The sequence below is a fragment of the Bufo bufo genome, chromosome 11 (assembly GCF_905171765.1).
Source record: "Bufo bufo chromosome 11, aBufBuf1.1, whole genome shotgun sequence".
NCBI classification, from domain to species: Eukaryota; Metazoa; Chordata; class Amphibia; order Anura; family Bufonidae; genus Bufo; species Bufo bufo.
Window position 1 is genome coordinate 13237776 of NC_053399.1, and position 23508 is coordinate 13261283.

Genomic DNA, 23508 nt, shown 5'->3' on the forward strand with positions numbered 1-23508 from the left:
GAGCCCCTCAATTACTTCTGAGGTAGCACATGAGGAGCGGCTAGGGTCTCAGCTCTCGTCTGCACCGACAACAAATATCTCAGTAAACCACTATACAGGCCGTGACGTTGGTGACATAACTAATACCAAGGTTTCCTGCAAAACCTTGTGATCGGCCTCCTGTTGAAATTATCTGTTGTCTATTCATAATCCTAAATGAGTAGCCTTGTATCACACGCGTAATGGCTGTTGACCCTGGTTTAGAAAAACTAATAGGTTCCATGGTTCTGGTTACCTACTGTATCCTCCTCCAAATATGACAGGATGGGATAAAAGCCTTAGCAAAACCATGGGGTGTAGCATCTTGAGGGACCTCAGGCACTGAAACCATCCTGAAGTTCACCAACATTGTAAACTTTTTACTTTGGAAAAAAAAACAGTCTAGATCTCCCACTACACACTGTGGTCACCAGTGATACTTTTTTGCTCTGTGTGCCTCTTCCCTATCTTTCCCCAAGTCTGACTAGATAAGACAAAAGCGTGGGTGGTACCATCTTCAGGGACCACCCCCTAGGTGCTGTATAAGTCAGAAGTTCTCCAACATAGTCAACTATGTTCCTTTGGAAAAAAATTAAATTAGATTCCCAATTAAACTTTTTATCCTTCAATATAGAAAAATATTTAGAATAGACTTTCATAAAAATGCAGAATCTAAATCAATGAGCCCCAGCGAGGACAAAATAGATTACCCACAGTTAAAGGGATTGTCCAAGATTTTGATCCTCGTGATATCGGATCGGTGAGGGTCCAACTCCTAGCACCCATCCTTTTCCCAATCAACTGTTTGAAGAGGCCTCTTCACATCATACCACGCACAGCGCATCGTTTCGTATCGCAGCTCAGGCCCATTTACTTGAATGAGACTGAGCTGCGCCTAGCCCGCGTGACTGATTTAGGGTCCATTCACACGTCCGCAAATTGGTCTGTATTTGTTCCGCAATATCGGGAATGGGTGCGGACCCATTTATTCTCAATGGGGCAGGAATGGATGCGGAGAACACACTATGTGCTCTCCGCATCCGAATTTCCGGAGTGCGACCCTGAACTTCCGGGCCGCGGCTCCGCAAAAAAATAGAACATGTCCTATTCTTATCCGCAATTGTTCTAGGAGAGGTGCCAGCCGGATGTATGGCGGATCCACCATACTCTACGGACATGTGAATTGACCCTTATTGTGACATCACAGTCCTAGTAACAGGCCACAACCTCTTCATACAGATGATTGCAGGGGTGCTGGGAGTCGGCCCCCCCACCTATGAGATATTAGTGACATATCCTGACCTTAGGCTCTCAATATCAAAATCTCAGACAACCCCTTCAAGCAGCGCTATAAGTATGACCCGTGTCTTCATCGCCAGCAACAATCTAGTAACCAAAGACTCATTGTGCACTGTTAATTTTTTTATAACTAGAAATAAGGACTTGGACTTACCTGCCCAAAGGCCTGTGTGAAAAATGAGTGCAATTTGCATATTGTGCCTTTAAAATAAAAATAAGGGGCCCCGAGTGAAATTGATCTTGAGTAATGATTGTAGCTGAGATTTGCTTTGGTTCAAAGCAGCATTAATTTCATATATATAAAAAAAAAAAAAGGAAAAAGTAAGATAATAGCATAAGGATAAAGTTTCAAGCCGAACAGCCAACTAGAAATTCTGCATGCTAAGGCCTGGGAGCTTAGCAGCTAAGTCAATGATACAATATCGTACAACTCCTGTAATATAGAACTGGAACCCTGATGCATCTGGTTTTCCTGCAATTGGACAGTGACCTTTCCTGTGTATTCTTAGATTTAATGGCTACTGTAATCATTTAAGCTTTTAAATTTTTCTCTTTTTATTTTAATTTTTTTATTTCACTTTGGTTATAACCCTGCGTCTATAACTACAAGTAGCTGTACCCCCTTTCTTTATGGTTTTAGAATGGCCTGATGCACATATGCAGGTAGGTAATTCTCATATGTACATGGTCATTGCAATATTTTCTTGTATATTGGAAGCTTTCCACAAAAGTGCAAGATACACAAACACTTAAAAGAGAATTGGTTCTACTGGCTCAGCGGAAACTCCATGACATTTCCCAGAATCCACTGATTTGCTCTCGGTATTCTTTACTTATTGCAATTTGGAAGATCGCTAATTCAACAGTGTCCCATATAATTGTGCTTTTGTAAGACTATCTTTTCTCGTTAACCCAATGCTTCCAGTTCTTTGGAATTGCTGGGGCTTGCCATGAAAGATTGCATGTCCTTGGTCAATGGAAGACTGGTGTACATCTGAAGTCTCCACGGGGCTTTGGCTAAGAGATTCCGCAGAGCTGTTTGGACTGACATCTACGTATTCCCTCTTGGCTGCCGCATTGGTGTCTACGTTCTTATTCCCTTTCTGAACGGATATTCTCTCACTTTTTTGGTCTCTTGCTTCTTTTGACTTAAAGGTAGACAGCATTTCTTGTTTGCAGCTGGCGCTGATGTCAATCTTCAAACCAGAGTCTGTTCGGAGAAAACACGAGTCTCCCATTCTGCTTTGACAAACTTCTTCCCCTTCCGAGAAGCTGTCCTGTTTATAACTGGCATACAGTGGGCTCATCCTGCTTTCCAACTGTTTACCTGGGCTTGGGGCAAAATACTGTTCTGTGAAACTACACTGTGATATTCGGCCATCGTTGCTGAACGAGTAGGCTCCAATGTCCTCCACGCTTAGCTGCCTCCACCTGGTTGGCAAGTCATCTTCGGAAAGGTGGGAGCTTCTACACTCACTGTGTGACTTGTGAGCACCTAGCGTCTGTTGTGTACGCATTCTGGAGAAATTGAAAGGTTCCTCTACGTAGGAAGAGGATCTGGTGAAGTTGGGAGATGCTGTGTTTTCTGGGCTATGCTCCATGTGCTGGACAGACTTGGATTTTACAAATCTTGGGCTAGCATTATGCTCGTAACCCGTGGTAGACTTCCTTTCAAATAGGTCATCTCTGTTGCTCATGTAAATAGCCTGCTGGGAGGCAGTTAACGTGTTGGTCTGGTTGTTTTCCTTCTCTTCAGAAGTAGCACTGAAGCTCGAATATGAGCTGGATGTTGGTAAGGATGCTACATATTCATTGAAGGCTTCATGGGAGAAGCTCGAATGGAATCCATCTTCTACGGTGCTGTCTGTAGAGTTCTGAGATCTTAAGTAGACTTCGTCTTTAACGTGCACATCAAAGCTCTGCCTCCGATCTCTTCTTCTTTCTTCTGGGCAGTAGAGAGCAGTGTCACTGCAGTAGATTTCAGACTTGAACTGCTGTCTCTGCCGTACTTTCTCCTCGGGCTCTTGAACTGGACCGTGCTCGTGCTCATAGCTAAGGTCCCTCATAGAAGCACTTGAGAGATGTGAAGACAGGCTATTGGGATCAGGTTTTTCCAGCACCTTAGCAATGACACAAGTAGGAATGCTGTCAGCATATGAGGTGTTAGACAGGGGCACAGTTAGTTTACACCCATGTTTTTCCAAGTGTTCACTTACTCTTTCCTGAAAGTCAGCTGGGAGCTGTGGACAAAAGAGAAGATGTGTAAGAAATTGTCTCCTCCCCCTATCTACTCGACCGGTCAACAACAAAAAAAGAAATCCCAATCAATCCTACTTTTTAACAGTTATCAAAGCCCAGGTAGGACGTCAGTGTCTGGATTTCTATATATATATATATATATATATATATATAGTTAAAGGAAATGTCAAGGGTTTACTTTTTCCAGAAATGGCGCTACCTCTATCCATATCCACATTTTTGGGGAACAGTAGACTTTATTATTTTTAATTCATAATTGACATTCCCTATAACTATATGCAAAGAAGAAAAAAAAGCTTCCTATAGATTTTTGGCAGACTGTTGGTTTTCTTACTGCAGAGGCAGAGATTCTCATCAGGAATGATCGATATTGGACATATCTGCAGAATTATGTGATGTCTACCCAAGTAGACATCAGCAGCTGTAGCTTCCTCTAATGAAGGGATGACTATTTAATACACGCTCCCATCGAGTCCGCCAAAGAGAGGGACTGTTCTTTCCAGATGCTTGTTGCTAATTAGGAGCCACCCACCTATCCCCCAACCATCCATATGCCTTAATAGCAAAGGGGTTACCCTGATGGACAACCCATCAAAAACAAAAGTTTTCAATGAATGTCTAGCCTTGGGTTTATTTTTAATAACCCACATACTAATAATTTCCTATTTGGTGCAATGTCTCACAGTGTGTGGACATTTGTGAGTCGTCAGCCCACGTATTTACCGCCAAGAAATGTTGTGTTTCTGACTCGTGCTATTTAAAGCCATTAATAATTGTAGCCTAATCTCTAAAAACACATCACTTTATTACAGTTTATTAAATGTTGCAAGTTTCAGAATTTTTAAAGGAACCAATATTGTGTTATGACTAGCAGGGTTTGAGGGGGTGGCGCATGACATAGGAAATCGGAGTACCAAAGAGTATCTCTGTGTCATGCTCCACCCACTCCACTAGGCGTTCTATAGTGTATCAGCTTTGTTTGGAGTGTTCAGTGAATGGGTGGATTTGGGTATTGGAAAGGAGCAATGATGTCACCAGATACATTGTTATGAATCCATCTTACTTGCGAGATGTGCGCTTGTCAGTACATAAGTAATGGTCTTGGTCCTATTTCAATAGGTGGCCCCTTTGATGAGAAATCTGCATTTTTATTTAATGCAGTTGGCCTGTGTGCATTGTTACCGTTGCACCCGAGTCTCCAATCCTCATTCCCAGCTGTGCCCCAACCACTTCAACTGACTATGGACTCATGCCTGGCCCTGAAGTCTTGCAGCACGCTTGGTGCTTGTGCTGTACAGGGATGGAGCACGCAGCGGTTTCCATTCCTGTATAGCTCAAATAGGACCGTATTTTGACAAGAAAGGGGTAGGGTTATGTTACTCAACACGGTGGTATGCATATTTTAAACTGATTTTGGAGATGACCTGATCTATTTAACCCTCTCCCTGCCATACGTCTTTGCAGGGTGGCACCTTACTGGCAAAGAACGTATCTCATGTGTCTTTGCTGCTGAAGGCTGGATCGCTTAGAAATGGGTCCCTGTGAGTTAGATATGTATCTCCTGAAGTTTAAACTTTAGATTATCAGCTTTAACCACCTCAGGACCGCCGTACGCAGGATTGCGTCTTTGCGGCGGCCCTGCTCTTCTGGGTGGACGCGCCGGTGCGTCCTCTCGCGAGACGCGAGATTTCCTGTGAACGCGCGCACACAGGCGCGCGCGCTCACAGGAACGGAAGGTAAGAGAGTTGATCTCCAGCCTGCCAGCGGCGATCGTTCGCTGGCAGGCTGGAGATGTGTTTTTTTTAACCCCTAACAGGTATATTAGACGCTGTTTTGATAACAGCGTCTAATATACCTGCTACCTGGTCCTCTGGTGGTCCCCTTTGTTTGGATCGACCACCAGAGGACACAGGTAGCTCAGTAAAGTCCCACCAAGCACCACTACACTACACTACACCCCCCCCCCGTCACTTATTAACCCCTTATTAGCCCCTGATCACCCCATATAGACTCCCTGATCACCCCCCTGTCATTGATTACACCCCTGTCATTGATCAACCCCCTGTAAAGCTCCATTCAGATGTCCGCATGATTTTTACGGATCCACTGATGGATGGATCGGATCTGCAAAACGCATACGGGCGTCTGAATGAAGCCTTACAGGGGCGTGATCAATGACTGTGGTGATCACCCCATATAGACTCCCTGATCACCCCCCTGTCATTGATTACCCCCCTGTCATTGATTACCCCCCTGTAAAGCTCCATTCAGATGTCCGCATGATTTTTACGGATGCACTGATAGATGGATCGGATCCGCAAAATGCATCCGGACGTCTGAATGAAGCCTTACAGGGGCATGATCAATGACTGTGGTTATCACCCCATATAGACTCCCTGATCACCCCCCTGTCATTGATCACCCCCCTGTAAAGCTCCATTCAGATGTCCGCATGATTTTTACGGATGCACTGATAGATGGATCGGATCCGCAAAACGCATCCGGACGTCTGAATGAAGCCTTACAGGGGCGTGATCAATGACTGTGGTGATCACCCCATATAGACTCCCTGATCACCCCCCTGTCATTGATTACACCCCTGTCATTGATCACCCCCCTGTAAAGCTCCATTCAGATGTCCGCATGATTTTTACGGATGCACTGATAGATGGATCGGATCCGCAAAACGCATCCGGACGTCTGAATGAAGCCTTACAGGGGCGTGATCAATGACTGTGGTGATCACCCCATATAGACTCCCTGATCACCCCCCTGTCATTGATTACCCCCCTGTAAAGCTCCATTCAGATGTCCGCATGATTTTTACGGATGCACTGATAGATGGATCGGATCCGCAAAATGCATCCGGACGTCTGAATGAAGCCTTACAGGGGCATGATCAATGACTGTGGTTATCACCCCATATAGACTCCCTGATCACCCCCCTGTCATTGATCACCCCCCTGTAAAGCTCCATTCAGATGTCCGCATGATTTTTACGGATGCACTGATAGATGGATCGGATCCGCAAAACGCATCCGGACGTCTGAATGAAGCCTTACAGGGGCGTGATCAATGACTGTGGTGATCACCCCATATAGACTCCCTGATCACCCCCCTGTCATTGATTACACCCCTGTCATTGATCACCCCCCTGTAAAGCTCCATTCAGATGTCCGCATGATTTTTACGGATGCACTGATAGATGGATCGGATCCGCAAAACGCATCCGGACGTCTGAATGAAGCCTTACAGGGGCGTGATCAATGACTGTGGTGATCACCCCATATAGACTCCCTGATCACCCCCCTGTCATTGATCACCCCCCTGTAAAGCTCCATTCAGATGTCCGCATGATTTTTACGGATGCACTGATAGATGGATCGGATCCGCAAAACGCATCCGGACGTCTGAATGAAGCCTTACAGGGGCGTGATCAATGACTGTGGTGATCACCCCATATAGACTCCCTGATCACCCCCCTGTCATTGATTACACCCCTGTCATTGATCACCCCCCTGTAAAGCTCCATTCAGACGTCCGCATGATTTTTACGGATCCACTGATAGATGGATCGGATCCGCAAAACGCATCCGGACGTCTGAATGAAGCCTTACAGGGGCATGATCAATGACTGTGGTGATCACCCCATATAGACTCCCTGATCACCCCCCTGTCATTGATTACCCCCCTGTAAAGCTCCATTCAGATGTCCGCATGATTTTTACGGATGCACTGATAGATGGATCGGATCCGCAAAACGCATACGGACGTCTGAATGAAGCCTTACAGGGGCATGATCAATGACTGTGGTTATCACCCCATATAGACTCCCTGATCACCCCCCTGTCATTGATCACCCCCCCCTGTCATTGATCACCCCCCCCTGTCATTGATCACCCCCCTGTCATTGATCAACCCCCTGTCATTGATCACCCCCCCCTGTCATTGATCACCCCCCTGTCATTGATCACCCCTCTGTAAGGCTCCATTCAGACATTTTTTTGGCCCAAGTTAGCGGAATTTTTATTTATTTTTCTTACAAAGTCTCATATTCCACTAACTTGTGTCAAAAAATAAAATCTCACATGAACTCACCATACCCCTCACGGAATCCAAATGCGTAAAATTTTTTAGACATGTATATTCCAGACTTCTTCTCACGCTTTAGGGCCCCTAGAATGCCAGGGCAGTATAAATACGCCACATGTGACCCCATTTCGGAAAGAAGACACCCCCAGGTATTCCGTGAGGGGCATATTGAGTCCATGAAAGATTGAAATTTTTGTCCCAAGTTAGCGGAACGGGAGACTTTGTGAGAAAAAAATAAAAAATATCAATTTCCGCTAACTTGTGCCAAAAAAAAAAAATTTCTATGAACTCGCCATGCCCCTCATTGAATACCTTGGGGTGTCTTCTTTCCAAAATGGGGTCACATGTGGGGTATTTATACTGCCCTGGCATTCTAGGGGCCCCAAAGCGTGAGAAGAAGTCTGGTATCCAAATGTCTAAAAATGCCCTCATAAAATGAATGTGGGCCCCTTTGCGCATCTAGGCTGCAAAAAAGTGTCACACATGTGGTATCGCCGTACTCAGGAGAAGTTGGGGAATGTGTTTTGGGGTGTCATTTTACATATACCCATGCTGGGTGAGAGAAATATCTTGGTCAAATGCCAACTTTGTATAAAAAAATGGGAAAAGTTGTCTTTTGCCAAGATATTTCTCTCACCCAGCAAGGGTATATGTAAAATGACACCCCAAAACACATTCCCCAACTTCTCCTGAATACGGCGATACCACATGTGTGACACTTTTTTGCAGCCTAGGTGGGCAAAGGGGCCCATATTCCAAAGAGCACCTTTAGGATTTCACAGGTCATTTACCTACCTAACACACATTAGGGCCCCTGGAAAATGCCAGGGCAGTATAACTACCACACAAGTGACCCCATTTTGGAAAGAAGACACCCCAAGGTATTCCGTGAGGGGCATGGCGAGTTCCTAGAATTTTTTATTTTTTGTCACAAGTTAGTGGAAAATGCTGATTTTTTTTTTTTTTTTTTTTTTTTATACAAAGTCTCATATTCCACTAACTTGTGACAAAAAATAAAAACTTCCATGAACTCACTATGCCCATCAGCGAATACCTTGGGGTCTCTTCTTTCCAAAATGGGGTCACTTGTGGGGTAGTTATACTGCCCTGGCATTCTAGGGGCCCAAATGTGTGGTAAGGAGTTTGAAATCAAATTCTGTAAAAAATGACAAGTGAAATCCGAAAGGTGCTCTTTGGAATATGGGCCCCTTTGCCCACCTAGGCTGCAAAAAAGTGTCACACATCTGGTATCTCCGTACTCAGGAGAAGGTGGGGAATGTGTTTTGGGGTGTCATTTTATATATACCCATGCTGGGTGAGAGAAATATCTTGGCAAACGACAACTTTTCCCATTTTTTTTATACAAAGTTGGCATTTGACCAAGATATTTATCTCACCCAGCATGGGTATATGTAAAAAGACACCCCAAAACACATTCCTCAACTTCTCCTGAATACAGAGATACCAGATGTGTGACACTTTTTTGCAGCCTAGGTGGGCAAAGGGGCCCATATGCCAAAGAGCACCTTTCGGATTTCACAGGTCAATTTTTACAGAATTTGATTTCAAACTCCTTACCACACATTTGGGCCCCTAGAATGCCAGGGCAGTATAACTACCCCACAAGTGACCCCATTTTGGAAAGAAGAGACCCCAAGGTATTCGCTGATGGGCATAGTGAGTTCATGGAAGTTTTTATTTTTTGTCACAAGTTAGTGGAATATGAGACTTTGTATGAAAAAAAAAAAAAAAAATAATCATTTTCCACTAACTTGTGACAAAAAATAAAAAATTCTAGGAACTCGCCATGCCCCTCACGGAATACCTTGGGGTGTCTTCTTTCCAAAATGGGGTCACTTGTGGGGTAGTTATACTGCCCTGGCATTCTAGGGGCCCAAATGTGTGGTAAGGAGTTTGAAATCAAATTCAGTAAAAAATGACCTGTGAAATCCGAAAGGTGCTCTTTGGAATGTGGGCCCCTTTGCCCACCTAGGCTGCAAAAAAGTGTCACACATCTGGTATCTCCGTACTCAGGAGAAGGTGGGGAATGTGTTTTGGGGTGTCATTTTATATATACCCATGCTGGGTGAGAGAAATATCTTGGCAAAAGACAACTTTTCCCATTTTTTTATACAAAGTTGTCATTTGACCAAGATATTTATCTCACCCAGCATGGGTATATGTAAAAAGACACCCCAAAACACATTCCTCAACTTCTCCTGAGTACGGGGATACCAGATGTGTGACACTTTTTTGCAGCCTAGGTGGGCAAAGGGGCCCATATTCCAAAGAGCACCTTTCGGATTTCACTTGTCATTTTTTACTGAATTTGATTTCAAACTCCTTACCACACATTTGGGCCCCTAGAATGCCAGGGCAGTATAACTACCCCACAAGTGACCCCATTTTGGAAAGAAGAGACCCCAAGGTATTCGCTGATGGGCATAGTGAGTTCATAGAACTTTTTATTTTTTGTCACAAGTTAGTGGAATATGAGACTTTGTAAGAAAAAAAAAAAAAAAATCATCATTTTCCGCTAACTTGTGACAAAAAATAAAAAGTTCTATGAACTCACTATGCCCATCAGCGAATACCTTAGGGTGTGTACTTTCAGAAATGGGGTCATTTGTGGGGTGTTTGTACTGTCTGGGCATTGTAGGACCTCAGGAAACATGACAGGTGCTCAGAAAGTCAGAGCTGCTGCAAAAAGCGGAAATTCACATTTTTGTACCATAGTTTGTAAACGCTATAACTTTTACCCAAACCATTTTTTTTCTACCCAAACATTTTTTTTTTTATCAAAGACATGTAGAACTATAAATTTAGAGCAAAATTTCTATATGGATGTCGTTTTTTTTTGCAAAATTTTACAACTGAAAGTGAAAAATGTCATTTTTTTGCAAAAAAAATCGTTAAATTTCGATTAATAACAAAAAAAGTAAAAATGTCAGCAGCAATGAAATACCACCAAATGAAAGCTCTATTAGTGAGAAGAAAAGGAGGTAAAATTCATTTGGGTGGTAAGTTGCATGACCGAGCAATAAATGGTGAAAGTAGTGTAGGTCAGAAGTGTAAAAAGTGGCCTGGTCTTTCAGGGTGTTTAAGCACTGGGGGCTGAGGTGGTTAAAAGAAGCCCAGGCTCATATCTCTAGCTGCTATACAGCCTGAGATATGCCAGGATAAAGCAGGCTTTCCCCTTCAGTTGGCTGTGATCTCAGCCAGCCTGGAGGGGGGGCACAGATCCTTCTCTCTCCCTGTTTAATTGTAAGTGGTCCCATGGGAAGGGTAACATGGACTTCTCCCTTTCTTCATAAGTCAGACAGCATATTTGCTCTCCATTCGTCACATATTTTTTCCCCTTGACTTTTCATATAACCACTGTTTGTGTTTATTAGGTTTTAATTTATATACGGTATGTTGTGCACTCCAGAAAAATAGATCTGGTACCATGGCAGCTGTTTGCTAGGTATAGTATGCCATTTGTGGATGACTTCCTTATATATCGCCTGATCTCTGTTTCAGTGTTTTGTATATATGAGTTTTTCACCTATATATATATTATTTTTACATAGTTTTTTTGTATAAATTTGGATATGAGTATTAGGCACAATGAGGGGCATACACCAGTCTGGATCTCTGTTCCGACTGGTACCTCGGAACCAAAGCGGAGTTCGGAGTGCCTTGTATTAACTTCCTCTACATGATAAATGCTAGAACCCCTTTAAAACTATTCCTTTTTGTCACAAAGCTACATGAAGGTGTGTTGTCTGCTTCGAGGAAACCTATATACGGTAAGTTTTGGGGGGTGCATTTACTTTTCAAAGACTGCAATCTCTGTATTTTGCAGGTTACTTTAAAGTGGTATGTATGAATTCTACACACTTTGAACATTATTTTTAGGGGGGGTCCATATAACTTTCTGCCTGGTTCACATTTTTACCCACTAATATTAACTTTTATGCAATTTTTTGGAAAAATGACATTTTGATTCAAATTTCCATGAAGGTGCCTGTGTGTAGAAAGTGCTGAGTAGCATTTTGACAATGTGCTGGGTGTCTACTTTCAGAAAATGTAATGTTTGCGGTGGGGGTTTAGTATGATTTTGTGAAATTGCAATCATTTTGATGGGAGCAAACATGGTTACTTTTTCAGAAACAGCGCCACACCTGTGCATTGGAGGTGTCTGGTATTGCAGCTCATCTTCATTGCACTGAATAGGGCTGCAATACCGCACACAACCTGCAGACAGATGGGGAAGGGTTTATGTTTTTCTAATCCCTTAATTTGAACATAAAACCAGTATAAATGATGACATCAGCGGTGACTTAGGGTACTTTCACACTAGTGGCAGGTGAACAGCCTGTCGGATCAGTCCTGCCGCTAGTACACGTGTGCCCCCGGACTGCCGCTCCGTCCTCATTGACTATAATGGGGGTGGAGTTCCGGTGGCAGCACGGCAGCGCACGCCGAGAGGCAGCCGGACTAAAAGTACTGCATGCAGTACTTTTAGTCCGGCCTCCTCTCGGCGTGTGCTGCCACCGGAACTCCGCCCCCATTATAGTCAATGAGGATGGAGCGGTAGTCCGGGGTCACACGTGTACTAGCAGCTGTACACCCTCCGGAAAAGCCTGCCGGAGTCCCCTGCCGCTAGTGTGAAACTAGCCTATGGCCTCTTGCACACAAATGTTTTTTCTTTTCGTTTAAGTTGCGTTTTTTGTGTTCCATATATGGAGCCATTCATTTCAATGGATCCACAAAAAAAAAAAAAAAACAGAAGGTACTCCGTATGCCTTTCGTTTCCATATTTCCGTTTTTATGTTCAAAGATAGCACATGTCCTATTATTGTCCGCATAACGGACAAGGATAGGACTGTTCTATCAGGGGCCATCCGTATTTTTTGCAGAGTGTAAAATACTGAAAAAGCCATACGGTCGTGTGCAAGAGGCCTTATGGTGATATGAAAGAAGCTGCAAGGAAAATCTAGGGCGCTTAGGTCCTAATGTACACCATGCGGAAAGCTGGCCTCTGAGACGACGACTACACCGCAGTGTTTGTGTACAGTCATCATAGCTGCTATACGGTCAGGATACATGGATATATTTATCCATGGGCACAGGAGACTTACCTCTGATAATTTGTGTGCTCTGTAGTAACTTTTGCTGCACTGCAACAGCTGAGACGCCAGGTTACAGTCTTTCCTGTACAGCTCCTAAGATTTAAAGGCACAGCAAGGTTAAATAAGATCATGGTCACAGCGCCACACTTATCTATGGGTTGTATCTGGTACTGCAGCTCCGCTCCATTCCAGTGAATACCAGGCATGGACAATTGAGGCTCCTTTAAATGGGTTATCTTAGACTATAAAAACTCCCCATACGCCGGGCCCCTCACATTGAATATACTTGCCTGGCTCCCCGCACCGCCGCTGCAGCTTCTCCCACAGTGTGTGGATGAAAACGTCACGGATGTTTTGATCCACGCACGGGGAGAAGCGGCGGTGCAGGGAGCCAGGTAAGTATATTCAATGTGAGGGGCCCGGCCTATGGGGGAACTTTTTATACTCTCGGATAACCCCTTTAAGAACATCTTTTAGACCAAATTTGAGATGACTCAGTAAAAAATGATTTGAAACTAGTAAAGGAGCTCTTCGCTTTCCTTCCAGATGTAAAGCCGAACAATGATTATTGTCATGAGTAAAAGTTAATTACCATTGAAGCTAATCCATCACTCGTTAACTGGTATGCTAATGATGTGTGATGGCAAATTGTAGTTTTCACTTTAATGACTAATCACATAGATGCCATTTTCACAGGCGACAAATCATTTTTATCTCTGGCTGCTCTGAGGTTTTATGAAATGATGATGATGTAGTATGGCAGTAAAGGGGTATTCCGGTTAGATTAAGTTATCCCGTGTACACAGGTTAGGGGGCAACTATTAGATCTGTTGGTGGCGGCATTGGTATTACTAAGACCTCTGCCAATCACAAGAACGAGGACCCCTGAAATGAACGGAGTGGCCAGTTGGGCATGCGCTCAGTCACTCCATTTGTTTCTATGGGAGTTTCAGAGAGAGCCAAGCGCTGTGGCCTTTTGAATGGAGCACATGCCCAGCTGGCCCCTCTGTTCATGTCAGGGCCCCTGTTGTTGTGATTGGTGGGGGCTCCCTGCAGTAGAACCCCTACAAGTCTAATAGTTATCCACTATCCTATGTCTAGTGGATAACGCCACATTACTGGAATACCCCTTTAAATTACTGGAGCGTTCAGACGTTGGATTTGGGATGTGATCGCACCACAGACTAATGTCACAAATAGTTATAGGTGTATCATGGAGCACTATAGAAGACCATGGAAATCAGTGCTGGAGGGGGTGGGGGTCCGACAAGGAGGCAGGTCCCACACCTTGGATATTTGGAAGTCAGACAGAACATGCTTCTCCCAATCGGATATGAATGTCTCATCTTCTCAGACTGAGCCTCAGATCAGTCCGCCCTTAGACTGGGCACCAGTTATTTCCCTTGGTACAACTTCTGGAACCAGGTACTAGATTGGACACAGTTTATTGAGCCACATCTAGGTCTTGGCACCAGCTATTAAGCCATATTGCTAGGAGTGGTAGTGCCACCAATCTGATTATTGGACCAAATATTGGCCCCAGATTGATGCCGCCTCTGTGTGATTAGCGATAAGTAGGCACAGCCCAGCAGTACTTACGTTATCTTCTGACAGTTTATCAATCGTCACCTTGGCCTCCACTAAATGGTTATTTAGCGCAATCACCTCGTGGCCCAGCGCTCTCTTTTCCTCTTCGTAATGTTGTCCCTGAAAATACACAATTATTGAGGCAATTATTTCATGGAGAAGACATTTTACATAAAACAAGTTGGTAACGCAGATAGCTAGGTTTACACCATTTAAGTAGTTAGCAAAAATAAGCAGAACTAAAGAATCCACACCCGAAAGTGCCCAATAGACAAGGCCACAGCCCTTTAACTATAGAATAGGAAACAATATGAACAAACACCTGAAAACTAAAGTATAGATCATAACCTGTGGATAGGTGTGTAGTTTACATCCAAAATCCGCACCACACCTGTCCACTGGCCATCTGCAATGCCACGCACAACCTGTTGACAGGTGTAGTGCGGTTTCTGGAAGGCAGCAGCTTTGTTTTTCTAATCCTGTGCATCCCCCTTGAGGGCACCTTCACACGTGGCAGATTCTGTTACAGCTGAATGGGGTTGTTTAATAGAAAAGAAAAACCTTGGGCACCACCAAAATATTGATGAATGCAGTCAGCATGCAAATATAAGACTTAAAGGCTATAAACACCTTTTAGGGGCAATTTATTATTGCATTATACTCATTTTGAGCTAAAAATTATTTTATAAATTGGTCTTTATTAAAAATATGACATCCTTTTTTCTGTACAGAGCTGAGATGCTCTAGTAGCACCCTTTGGATTTTGTCTTTTCTGTCAGACCAGGAGCTGACGGGTTCCTGCTCTCTGACATTATAAATACTCATTATAGCTCAGTCCTTATCTTACTAATAGGTCATAAACAGTTATTTAAGGCTACTTATCAGTAGTTTAGAGATGAGGTTTATTAGATGACAGGCACAAAATGAAAGTACCAGTCACACAGCTAGAAAAACTGTTAACACTTAGTGTCAGAACGGCTCAATATTTTTAATAAAGGCCAACTGAAAAAAAATGATTTAGCCAAAAATGAGTAAAATGCAGTCATTTAAAAAAAATTGCCTCTAAAGGTATACATAGCCTTCAAGTGCAGAGAGACAAAAGTGCATGTTCAAATCGACGCACAGCAAAGATAACATAAAAAGGTATATGAATCGTTATTGGAAACCTGCAAGTTAAAAAACAAAACAAACAGAGATCTTCTGGTGGGGGTATACTGAAAAGATCTCTACATGCAGCACGGTCCTTCATGAGACAGACACTGAGATGCCATAAAATACATGATGAACATCACATGTTATACACAACAAATCATCAAAATTTCTAAATCGCATAATCACCAAGAGTCAATAATCAAAAGAAAATTGTGCTAAAAACACCTAATTGTGCTAAATTCCATGATTAAAGACTAGAAAACCGTTTGTAAACATGATTACTGAATACAGTTGTGTTCAAAATAATAGCAGTGTGTTTAAAAAAGTGAATAAAGATCAAAATCCTTCTAATAGCTTTTATTTCCATTCACACAGATGCATTGGGAACACTACACATTCTATTCAGAATCAAAACATGAAGAAAAATATATCAAATTTGTGTTGTTCCTCTAAAAAAAATTGAAGAAAAGTGAATATTAGACTGTTCAAAAAAAATAGCAGTGTTTGTATTCTTCTTTACAAACTCAAACATTCACTATATAAACAGAAACATTTTGAAGATTTTGCTTTCCTTTGAATCACTTCACTAATATTTAGTTGTATAACCGCTGTCTCTGAGAACTGCTGGACGTCTGTGTTGCTCGGAGTCACCACCTTCTGTCCCCTGTGACCAGGTATTCCAGCCCAGGATGATTGGATGACATTCCACAGTTCTTCTCTATTTCTTGGTTTTGCCTCAAACTGCATTTCTGATGTCACCCACAAGTTTTCTATTGGATTAAGATCCGGGGATTGGGCCGGCCGCTCCATGACGTCAATCTTCTTGGTCTGGAACCAAGATGTTGCACGTTTACTGGTGTGTTTAGGGTCGTTGTCTTGTTGGAACACCCATTTCAAGGGCATTTCCTCTTCAGCATAAGGCAGCATGACCTCTTCCAGTATTCTGATGGATTCAAACTGATCCATGATCCCTGGTGTGTGATAAATAGGCCCAACACCGTAGTATGAGAAACATCCCCATATCATGATGCTTGTCCACCATGCTTCACAGTCTACTGTGGCTGAATTCAGTGTTCGGGGGTCGTCTGACAAACTGTCTCCGGCCACTAGACCCAAAAAGAACAATCTTACTTCCATCAGTCCACAGAAGGTCTCTTCAGGCCGTCAATGTGCTCTTTGGCAGATTGTAACCTCTTCAGCACATGTCTTATTTTCAGCAGTGGGACTTTGCGGGGGCTTCTTGCAGATCGCTTGGCTTCACAGAGGCGTCTTCTCATTGTAACAGGACTCACAGGGAACTTTACACCTTCTTTTATCTTCCTGGAGCTGATTGTTGGCTGAGTCCTTGCCATTTTGGCTATTCTTCTATCTATTCGAATGGTAGTTTTTCGCTTTCTTCCACGTCTTTCAGGTTTTGGTTGCCATTTTAAAGAATTTGCGATCATTTTAGCTGAGCGGCCTATCATTTTCTGCACTTCTTTATATGTTTCCCCTCTCCAATCAACTTTTTAATCAAGGTACGCTGTTCTTCTGAACAATGTCTGGAACTACCCATTTTCCTCAGAATTTCAGATTTGTCACAAGAGCAGTCAAAACAGTGGTTCCCCACGTCCAGAGAAGTTCACAATGCAGTAGTCACCATTCAAAGTGATGGAGTCCGTCATCTGGGATACTGCTTGTGGACTACTTTCCAAAGGGCTCTACTATTACAGCTGTGCATTACACAACACTTCTGGATAAATTTAAAGTGCAGAAAATTGACCCAAAGTGTTGTGTTCTTGCCGGTTAATGGCTCACCCCAAACAGAGTCCATCACTCTGAACAAAATGGCTGACTTGGGCTTCACGGTTCTGGATCATCCTTCTTTTTGCTCCTGATTTGGCATCCTTATCTGTTTTCTGATGTGAACAAACACCTTAAGGGAACTAAATCTGACTCCATTTCAAAGGAACTCTTTCTGGCGGGGTTGAAGAAGTTGTAACCCCGCAGTCAGCAGTGGCTCGATATCCGAGCGGATGGTGTAGAATAAGTGAAAATTCAGAGTTCTGTCTCCCATTGTACATCTATAGCTGCCATAGGACGGACATGGCTTTGTTACCATTCCCCTTGTCAAAGAGGTCTGCCCATACACTCCCAATAGTAATGCCAAGTTGTCTATTCATACATTTCTAGGAGGAATAACAGTGGCACAAAAGGTCAGAGTTCTAAGAAAAGATGCTCTAGAATTGGAAATACAAGTTTTTACTAACAGACATGATCACTTCTCCTAACACAGACTGCACATTTTGCCGAGAGTAGGGGGTCTGCAACCTCCAATTCTCCAACTGTTGTAAGATTACAACTCCCAGCGTGTATGCTTGCTTGGCTGTTCTCAGACCTCCCATGGAAGTGAATTGAGCATGCTGGGAGTTGTAGCATACAAAGAATGAAGGGCCCTCCCCCAATGAGTTTTGCCATCCTGAATTTAAGGACCTGCTGTCCGATTCTCTTCCATGCCATTTTACTAACTATCGGGGGTGGCCCATGGGTTAAAGGAAGAGCATAGCGAGGAATCGAACACGATAGGCGATACCAGTGCTTTCATACAATGAATTGACCAGGCAACGTCCAAGCAGTTCCATCAGATCTATAGAAAAGCTACAGGACTACACCCCCCAAAATCTGTGCAACTGAAGGGTCGGTAGTAGTTGGACCTAGACTGGGAACCAAGACTTTTTGGTCGGGTAAGTACAGTGACCCCCAGACCAGTTTTCCCTTTGAACCCCCAAGGGAAAAATCTGTGCACTTATTCATTACATTTCCAACTATACAAATGTTGCAGAGCCGTGAAAACCACGAACCTTTGCAGCGAATCGGCCCTCAAGGAGGAATGAAATACGTTTACTGTAGTCTTGCAGGAATTTGGAGAATATTTGTCTATGAAGGTAAAAAAGCTTCTTGACACGTTAATAAACCTCACAAAGTAATATAATGGTGAGGGCAACGCTGAAGCTACACAGTATAAATATATATCATCCGAATCTCCGGGTTGCCTAGCAACAACACAGGAGATGGATTATAGCGATTAATCATTAGTCAGGGGTTCAGGAACAAACTATAAAGCACATGCAGCCTCCGTCCTTCCATTTACTAAAAATATGGAAACGTCCAAAGTTGCGGCCAAAACCCCTTCACAGCCGCAGTCGTAATAACATTTAATCTTTGTTTCCATTACCGGAGTGAAATTCTGCTGGGAGGACGGAAGACATTCGTGGATTCAGCCAATATACAGAAAACCATGGGGGACATTTATCATTTACAGTGTTTTTGGCGTCGATGCGTCATAGGTTTGTGGCCTGCACCAAATTTATAAAATGGCGCACATTATAAAATAATTTCGCTGCGAGTGGGATCTGTTTTTAACTCTGTCACTGAAAGTACACAAGGGGGTTGTGAAGAGATGTGACATTTGTAAAAGGCAGAGTCTATAAATCAGCCATAAAAGTGATCTACTCTGCAAAGCCGACCTTAAAACGACTCCACTTTTAGAAGTGCCGCAGGAGGCCAAATAATGCAAAATTTTACACAAATACTAGTGTGCAATAAAAAATTGGAAATCCCTCCCCCGTCACAAAAGTGGCATATACAGATTGATAGATGTCCCCCTGTGTGTCTTGATCCAACATAGTGGAAGGGTAATATATCAAGAAGACTGCATGAATAATAATCCTCTGATATCCAAGGGTGAGAACAGGTTTCAGGGAGATGCTGCGTACAAAGCAAAGCACCGGCCTCATTCCCATAAAGACAGCCCCATATAGTTCCACTGTACCCCATCAATTGTGGGCCAGACACTGCCCCTGTACAGAGAGTGTCCCAGTGTATGCGCAGCGCTCCAGTCAGGGTCTCCCAGTGTATGCGCAGCGCACCAGTCAGGGTACCCCAGTGTATGCACAGCGCTCCAGTCAGGGTACCCCAGTGTATGCGCAGCGCTCCAGTCAGGGTGCCCCAGTGTATGCGCAGCGCTCCAGTCAGGGTGCCCCAGTGTATGCGCAGCGCTCCAGTCAGGGTACCCCAGTGTATGCGCAGCGCTCCAGTCAGGGTACCCCAGTGTATGCGCAGCGCTCCAGTCAGGGTGCCCCAGTGTATGCGCAGCGCTCCAGTCAGAGTGCGCCAGTGTATGCGCAGCGCTCCAGTCAGGGTGTCCCAGTGTATGCGCGGCGCTCCAGTCAGGGTGTGCCAGTGTATGCACTGCACACCAGGCAGAAAGTGTCCCACTCCCAATATGCACTGCTGCAGTCAGAGGATACACCCATGCAGTGTCCAAGAAAAATACCCCTCCACTGTATATACAGCGCCCCAGCCAGACACTCCCCAACTGTATACACTGTACCCCACTCAATGCCCCAGTCAGAGAAAGCCCTGATACACAGCACCCCAATAGGAGAATGTTCCCCACACACACACACACACACAACACCCCAGCCACAGACTGCCCCACTGTATACACAGCACCCCCATCCAGATGCTACCCCATACTTAGCTCCCCAGCCACAGACCCCAGCAGGAGAATGCTCTAAACTGGTCACTGTGATGCGGGATGGGGAACTAACTTTACAATCGGCCAGCCAGTGCAGCTGCTTCCAGGAGGTGGAACCAGTGGCGGATGGAAGGTGTGGTGTATGGGGTTTTGCTGCAGAGGAGGAGGTGTATTGAGCGGTTACAGTTCGGGATGAGATGGCAGCACACTGCACTATGCGAAATGTTGCTGTAGCTCTGAAACGCCCACAGCCAAGAAGTTTGGGTTGTAAAGAGCAGGACAGGCTTAGACCAGGAGATTCATATTATGGAGAGGGGTACAGCAATATGTTCAGTAGGCTACCAGAAGATGTGGAAACTTCAGCAGTAGATTTATTTGGTGCCCAGACAACACCTTTAAGAACATTTTCACCTTCCACCACAGCCCGAGAAAACTCAGAAAATGTCTTTATATTATGACTCAAAATATTTTCTGTTTCATGCTCTAATTACCACCAAAGCTGCGATATTATTCAAGGCCAGGAAGTCTTGGGAAGCAAACATAATAACAAGGTGAGGCCTGAATGATGGGAGCTGTCCGTGCTGATAGGGAAAAGCTCGTGCACCGGCTACAGGTGGGACTGCCGTGTGGATGTACAGTAATTCATCTGCAGTAAATCAGGTCTTCAGAGACGATATTTTCCTCTGCACTCAGTATATCATATATCACCATGGCTGTTACATTCATCACATCTAGCAGAGCAGAAGCCCATCAGTCTCCGTCATCTCTCACTTATAACGTCCCCATAAAGACTTGTAGCTACAATACATTCGGAAAGTCTTCAGACCCTTTCACTTTTTTCACATTTTATCTTGCCACCTTGTGCTAAAACAAAAAAAAAAAAGTGTCCAACCCCCCCCCTATCAATCTGCACCTAATCCCTCATAAATGAGAAAGTGAAGCATTTTTGGAAATTGGGGGCCTCCCATTTCTCTAGATCATCTTTGAGATGTTTCTACACCTTGATAAATTCAGGTGATTGGGCATGATGTGGAAAAACACAGCCCTGTCTATATAAGGTCTCACAGCTGACAATGTATATCAGGGCAAAAACCAAGCCATGAGGAAGAAAGAACTGTCTATAGAGCTCAGAGACAGGATTGTGTGGAGGCCCAGATGTGGAGAAGGGGACAGAAAATTCTGCTGCACTGAAGATTCCCAAGAGCATAGTGGCCTCCATAATTCTTAAATGGAAGAAGTTTGGAACAACCAGGATGCTTCCTAGAGTTGGCCTCCCCAACCAAACTAAGTAATTAGGAGAGAAGGGCCTTGGTCAGTGAGGTGAACAAGAACCCAATGGTCAATCTGGCTGAGCCCTAAAGATCCTGTGTGCAGGAGAATCTTGTAGAAGGTCAACCATCACTGCAGCAATCTGTGCTTTATGGCAGAAAGAAGCCTCTCTTCAGTAAAAGACGCATGAAACCCGGCCTGGAGTTTTCAAAGAAGCACCTAAAGGACTCTGACTGTGAGAAACAAGATTCTCTGGTCTGATGAAACAAAGATTCAAATTTATGGCCTTAATTCTAAGAGTCATGTCTGGAGGAAACCATGTACTACTCATCACCTGCCCGACATCACCCCCACAGTGAAGCAATCAGTACAAAATAATTGAAACAACCTTCCAGCTTGAGAATAAAACTTTGCATGAACTAGAGAACAAAGAACACTTATGTGGTGCCCTCCTTTTCACCTTTCAGATGCAGGTCTGTCAATCCCTGGGCTCATACTACCGATTCTCGTACTAATAAATGCATAGTCTACATCAGGTAGTCCAAGACTCTTCCTGCTGCTCTTGGATTGGCCAACACTGCTCATGTGACTATTGCTGGCCAATCCAAGAGCAGGGCCGGACAAGCAGGAATGGTTTTGGACTACCAAATGCACAGTATCAGTCAGGTATTCTGAGAATTGGTGTGGCCTTCTCGAATAGCAGAAGGGAAGTCCAGAAATTGTCGTCTGAAAGTTTTCTGTTCGTCTCTCAGTTGAGTCGCTTTAAGTTGTTGCAGAAATACTCAACATCTTCTGAAGGTTTGTTAAATATGGAGTTGCACAAGTATTTTCTAAGACCACAGGGGAAAGACTAGAAGAACAGATAAAGCTGTTGCAGTCAACATGAATACCGTCAAAGGTCACTTGTTGGTGCCCACAATCTCATCCTCATACCTCACACACAAGGCTTGAGGAAGTCTGTCAACCTTTCAGTATGGTCTAGGACAGGGATCAGCAACCTTTGGCACTCCAGCTGCTGTAAAACTACAACTCCAGGCATGCACATTTACTTTGCTGTTCTTGTAACTTCCATAGTAGTGAAAGGAGGATTCTGGGAGTTGTAGGTTCAGAACAGCTGGAGTGCTGGAGGTTGCTGATCCCTGGTCTAGGAGTATAGAAGCAAAGCAGATAACTTCAAGGTGGCCAAAAGAAGAACATACAAACTCTATGCAGATGTCCATTGGTCACATTCCTGCTCCAAGCAAGGTAAGCATTCCAGGGCTGGGCCCCTTCATACAGCAGCCCTCATAGCAGTCAGCCCTCCTGCCTTTATGGTAGGTATATCACACAGAATTACAGTAGAGAGGTTAGGAATGAATGGTAGGCGCTAATGTGTCAAAAATCTGAAATTTCCGCTGCTTGCAGTCACCAGGATTAGAGAAACGCCGGGATCCAGGAGCTTATACACACAGGAGGCATAACATACAATCAGATTGATTGACATTTCCTCCTGTGCTAAATTTACATTTTCCTCTCATCACGTACGACTCGTGAATTTATGGAGGTGTTAAAAAATATCCAGAACATTCTGTCCCAGATTAAAATTATAACAGGAGGACACCTGACCAAGCCTGTTTTAACATATGGAGGGGTGTGATGGGATACCCGAGGGGGTCCACAAGTATTCCACCATGTCCATGCCGATAGTGCGGTCTAGTAGTATTATAGTACTTATAATCTTGAACATAGGAGGCAGTATTATAGTAGTTATATTCTTGTACATAGGAGGCAGTATTATAGTAGTTATATTCTTGTACATAGGAGCAGTATTATAGTAGTTATATTCTTGTACATAGGAGCAGTATTATAGTAGTTATATTCCTGTACATAGGAGCAGTATTATAGTAGTTATATTCTTGTACATAGGAGCAGTATTATATTAGTTATATTCATGTACATAGGAGCAGTATTATAGTAGTTATATTCTTGTACATAGGAGCAGTATTATAGTAGTTATAGTCTTATACATAGGAGGCAGTATTATAGTAGTTATATTCTTATATATAGGAGGCAGTATTATAGTAGTTATATTCTTGTACATAGGAGCAGTATTATAGTAGTTATATTTTTGTACTCAGGAGCAGTATTATAGTAGTTATATTCTTGTACATAGGAGCAGTATTATAGTAGTTATATTCTTGTACATAGGAGCAGTAT

The 23508-nt window shown here is 43.7% G+C and overlaps 1 protein-coding gene across 1 annotated transcript in view; it reads right to left on the minus strand.

The window, feature by feature from the left end:
* Positions 1-2102: 2102 nt before the first annotated feature.
* BEGAIN (brain enriched guanylate kinase associated) overlaps positions 2103-23508 on the minus strand; it is a 129210-nt gene continuing 107804 nt past the window's right edge. The window contains exons 5-7 of the mRNA XM_040412687.1: positions 14385-14492; positions 12795-12878; positions 2103-3557 (exon numbers count right to left, since the gene is read on the minus strand). Of these exons, the coding sequence (XP_040268621.1) occupies positions 2172-3557; positions 12795-12878; positions 14385-14492 (1578 nt within the window). The 3' untranslated portion in view covers positions 2103-2171. The remainder of the gene's footprint in view (positions 3558-12794; positions 12879-14384; positions 14493-23508) is intronic.